The sequence below is a fragment of the Arachis stenosperma genome, chromosome 1 (genome assembly GCF_014773155.1).
Source record: "Arachis stenosperma cultivar V10309 chromosome 1, arast.V10309.gnm1.PFL2, whole genome shotgun sequence".
NCBI lineage: Eukaryota > Viridiplantae > Streptophyta > Magnoliopsida > Fabales > Fabaceae > Arachis > Arachis stenosperma.
This window is the reverse complement of record NC_080377.1, coordinates 96,937,322-96,942,471: the sequence shown is the minus strand read 5'-3', so window position 1 is coordinate 96,942,471 and position 5,150 is coordinate 96,937,322. Positions and strand designations below refer to the sequence as shown.

At 33.6% G+C, this 5,150-nt stretch overlaps 1 protein-coding gene across 1 annotated transcript; it reads left to right on the top strand.

Moving 5' to 3' along the window:
- Positions 1–1,077: 1,077 nt before the first annotated feature.
- On the top strand, positions 1,078–2,962 carry LOC130966024 (transcription factor MYB1R1-like). Its single transcript, XM_057890779.1, has 3 exons — positions 1,078–1,439; positions 1,626–1,834; positions 2,198–2,962. Exons 1-3 carry the CDS (start codon positions 1,169–1,171, stop codon positions 2,633–2,635), a joined length of 918 nt encoding a protein of 305 aa, XP_057746762.1. The 5' UTR covers positions 1,078–1,168; the 3' UTR covers positions 2,636–2,962.
- Positions 2,963–5,150: the final 2,188 nt, after the last annotated feature.

The window sequence follows — 5,150 nt, the reverse complement described above, 5'->3', positions numbered from 1 at the left end:
GACAAACTATCGGGAGGTGACGAAAAACATATGGTTTCTCCAAGAGAATAAGTAGTGGATGAGTTAATTAGTAAGGTAAAAAAAAACATCAAAGCAATGAGAAAAGAAAAAGAAAAAAATGGCGTAGAAAAAAAGTATGAAAATTACGTTGATTTCACTTGAAGAAAATCAACTTATCCTACTCAAGGAGGATACCATGGCTCTGATATCATGTTAGAAAGAGAAGATAGAGCAATAAGAAAAAGATTTGTGAGTATTCAAGTTGTGTAAAATGATACAATATAGAAAAGTATTTATATGTGATAAAAGAATTGAAATAATAAAGACGTCTTATAATAAATATTCAGATATGTTGAATAATGCTAATTGATCATAATTATACTCTAATAATTATATTCAATTAATTAATATACATAATATTAAGTTGTGTGATACTTAAATATTTAATCAAATCAATTAGTTGATATAATTAGTCTATCGTAATGAATTGTATTTAATGAATTAAAAGAAATAAATCAGGAAACACTCTTCAAAGCATGTCACGCCAACTTTATCATTAAGTGAAAAAATCTAATTTTTATATAATAGAATAAATAGAATAGATAGAATAGATATTTGATTTTAATTGCAATAAAAAAATGACATGTAACATATTTTGATGGTAAAATTAGTAATATATAATAGATTATTACAATCTTTATCTTTAAGTTTAGAGCGAAACATTTGATTTTAATTGAGAATGATATGTGGCATATTTAAATTATAAAATTAGTAATATAAAATAGATAGATTATTACTGTCTTCATCTTTAGTTTTAGAAAAAAAAGATTTGATTTTAATTATAACGAAAGAATGATATGTATATATTTTGATTGTAAAATTAATAATATATAATTAATTTTCATAGAGAATAATCCTAAAATTTTATTTGATCTGATAATTATTATGAAATATTTTCTAAATTTCTGAGTCCACATGGTTGCCACCTCATCTCCATTCTCAACCTCTCTTATATTAAACACAGCACGCACCACTATCTCCCAGATTCTCTTCTCTCCTCTCTCTCTCTCTCTCTCTCTCTCTCTCTCTCTCACCGAGTCACTGACTCGTCAAGTACGGAAGCTCCGATTCCGCCTCGAGTCCAACTCAATTAGCTCGATCGAAGAAGATGTGTAGCACCTTCGCCGCCGCCGCAGACTCCTCCATCTCCGGCGACGGTGACTCCCCCGCCGCCGGCGAGATTATGCTGTTCGGCGTTAGGGTGGTGGTGGACTCCATGAGGAAAAGCGTCAGTATGAACAATCTGTCGCAGTACGTGCATCCTCAAGATGACTCCAACAACAACAAAGACGCTGCCTTCTCCGCCACCGGTTACGCGTCCGCCGACGACGCCGCTCCTCACAACTCCGGCAAGAACCGCGAGCGCGAGCGCAAGCGAGGTTCGAAATTTCAATACCACGCATATATAAATTTCTCCGATCGATCACTGATCTCTGTAAAAAGTTGATTCACATGATAAATTGATAATCAATTAGTGTTGTTGAATGAATTGTAAAATTGATACCTATGGTTATTGATTATTCTGGTGATGAGAGTGAAACTGAAATTGCGATCGGAAACTTCAGGTGTTCCCTGGACGGAGGAAGAGCACAAGCTATTCCTGGTGGGATTGCAGAAGGTAGGGAAAGGTGATTGGAGAGGGATCTCTAGGAACTACGTCAAGACTCGGACGCCCACGCAGGTCGCCAGCCATGCTCAGAAGTACTTCCTCCGCCGGAGCAATCTCAACCGCCGTCGGCGCAGATCCAGCCTCTTTGACATCACCACCGATTCGGTAAAATAATCTCCTCTCTTTTATTTTGTTCTGGATTCATGTTTTGGTTAGTCATCAATACAGTATTGAGTGACATTTAATTCTGAGGTATTTCTTTGTTTGTATTAATAACATGTGGTTTTTGTTCAGTAAGAGCACATGCTAGCTAAAACCATTATTATTTTTTGTTCTTGGTGGGGTCTTGTTTATTTCATTATGGAATTCTTTTGTTAATTGAAGGGAACTAGGGAGATGTCTAATCTAAAGGGGAAATAGGGGTGGTTTAGGTTCTTGTGGGTTCCCCAGGCTGAGATTGAAAGAGTTGACTTACTAATGGGGTGTGGAGAAACATATTATTCATGATCTTATTAATTTTTGTTTTAGGTCTCTTCGATCCCAATGGAGGAAGAACAGATCCAGAACGGAGACATTGTGCCTCATTCACAGCCTCTGTGCCCTGCAGCCCCTGAGAATAGCAACACCAATGGATTTCCAATGGTGCCCGTGTATCCGTTGGGGGTTGGTCCAGGTGTGATTTCATCAGTCGAAGCTGGGAATCCAATGGATGAACTAACTCTAGGACAGGCAAACATGGAGCTTAATGCGCAAACCAAGCTACTCCATCCGATTCCTGTTGCTTCAAATCCTAAAACCTGCACCGTGTCTGATGTTGCCTCCGGCTCTAATTCGCCCCTCGACTTGCCAACACTGTCCCTGGGACTATCCTTCACATCTGATCAAAGACAGACTCCATCAAGACATTCGGCTTTCCATTCGATTCCGAGTTTAAATAACGGAGATAGCGTCATAAGTGTTGCTTGATAGACATGATGTCTCTCATGGTTATTATAAAGTCCATGTCTAGAGCATCTTGGATTCACAGATAGAAGATGTTTTATTATTGGGATAAGTTAAGAGAAAGATGTTGAAGGAAAAGGGCGATGGATTAGAGAAGGCAAAATGCAAAAGCTTAGGTTAATGAACTAAATTTAATCCTTCTGTTCCTTGTACAGAGTACAGACCCCGGGTCCAGTTCCTTCTTTGTTTGCTTATGTTAATGTTTATGACCTTATTAGATTCCTGTTTGTCTAGCCGTTTGTGCTTTGTAGTTTGATGTAACTGAAAATAACGAAGTACTCTACTCTACTACTCTCTCTGTTTATTGCTGGTAACGTTGGATGTGGACTAGGCAGTCACATATAAGTGGTTTGTGGCTCTTTTGGGTAAAAAATATTCAAGTTGGGTGTTAGGTGTTAGCAGAAGGGCACGTTTTCCATTTCTGGTGAATACCACCTAATTTTCTCTAACCTATGATTGGCCTCTGAGGTTGCCGTTGTAGCTGTCTAATAATTCATAATTGTCTCATGTTTTATGAGCCATGGATTTTGGGTTTACCCAAAATACCAAGTTGGCATTCTTGATTCTTGTGGAGATTGGGTGTTGCTGGCAAATTAGGCAGCTAATGCTTGTTTGTCTTGCATGCATGCCCCTCACGATTCATAGTCATAGATATAGGTCTCCAAATTGCTTGTCTTGTTTCCGTGATAGAAAGGTTTATGATCCGTGAGTGTTATGTCCTGTGGCAAGAGTTGTGACCAAATGCAAAATGGTAATATTTAGGCCTGGAATTATTATTGGTACTTATTTTAATTGCTTTAAAACCGAAAACATAAATTATTTGTACCGGGGCCAAAGATGGTAAACAGTGGAGTTAATAAGAAACATGAATCCTATAAAGATTTGATTGAATTCAAGTTCTTCCGAAAATTGTTAGGGAGGTCTTCTAGGAGAAGACACCAAGGACCTTAGAAGATATGGCACTGATTGATGTTTGTGTTTTTTTCCCTACTATTTTATTTATGGTGGTCCATTTGATAGATTTATCTGAATACACCATAGGTCACTAATGTAATATTCAGTTAAACTATTCTTTTTTCTTTTGCATTTAGCATACTTTGTATGAGTATTACCTTCTTCGGGATTATCATATCTCCACTCCGAAAAGTACAATTCACTTATACATTAGCCTATAGGCTAAATATTTGTGGGGTATAACTTGGTGATCCTTTTATACCTAATGTAAATATAATATTTTCTTTCTTTTTATATATTTTAGTGGCCAATTATAGTATACAGATGTAAATTCATATAGAGAATAAAGATATTCATTTTAAACCATACAAATTATTATTTAATAATACTAGTGCCACTGTTGATATACACATGTAATTATTTTTAACCACAAAACGTAATTTGTATAAAACAAATCTTTACAGTAGTGTTTCCTTATTTTAGTTAGTCAAAATCAATAATTTTTTAATAAAAACTTTCATTCAAAAAAATATTTTGGAATTTAATATCAAGATGCAAAAATAATATACTATGTTCTCAATGTAAATATTTTAACTCTTGATATTGCTATTTGATATAGTGTGCTCTAATATAAATTAGGAATAAGATGGGAAGATCCTTTTTTATATTCGAATCTATCAAAAACCTATTAGACATGAATGTATAAGTGCAAGCTCTTGTTAAATGATCTCATATTCCTAAGAAGTGAAATAATACTCAAATAAGTGACAAATAAGTTTTATATTTGACAAATTATTTATACATTTTGATCCAAAATTGTATAAAAATATTTGAATAACTATTTAAAAAATAAATATAAAAAGTGGAACTAAAATTAAATCTCTAGATTTTTTTTTCAGTTTTTAATAGTGTTCTTGGCTATTACAAAAAATATTGCAAAAAATCTATTTAACATTGAATCACTAAATCTTAAGAATAAAAGTATTTTATTTTTCTAATCATATTTATAAAAAATACATCATAATCTAATATCTAAAATATTTTTTTGAAAATATATATTTAATATTAAGTATTTTTGTCATATTTTAAAATATTTTGATGACATTTGTCATTAACAAGAATGGAGGGCAACTTTGTTAACTTTTTCATATAAATTGGAGGCATTTTTGGTAGTTCACCCAAAAATTTAAGGTGAAGTGATTCACGTGTCCAATAAGAATATATGGTCGCATTTCTAAAAAATTTGGAAGTCCAAAATCAACCATTTTTGGATTAAAAAAGTTTCTTCCGAAAGAATATTTGGAATTTAACTTCAAGAGGCAAAAACTTTGTATTATATTCTTGATCTAAATATTCTAATTAATACTCCCTAAGTGTATTTGATATAATATATAATATGTTCCATTAGACATAAATTTATAAAGGAGAGCTTTTGTTCGTCTCATGGGCAAATCCTAGGAGTGAAATTCTTTTACACTTCTATAACATCCTGAAAATCCTAAATACTACGAAGATTTTATCATAT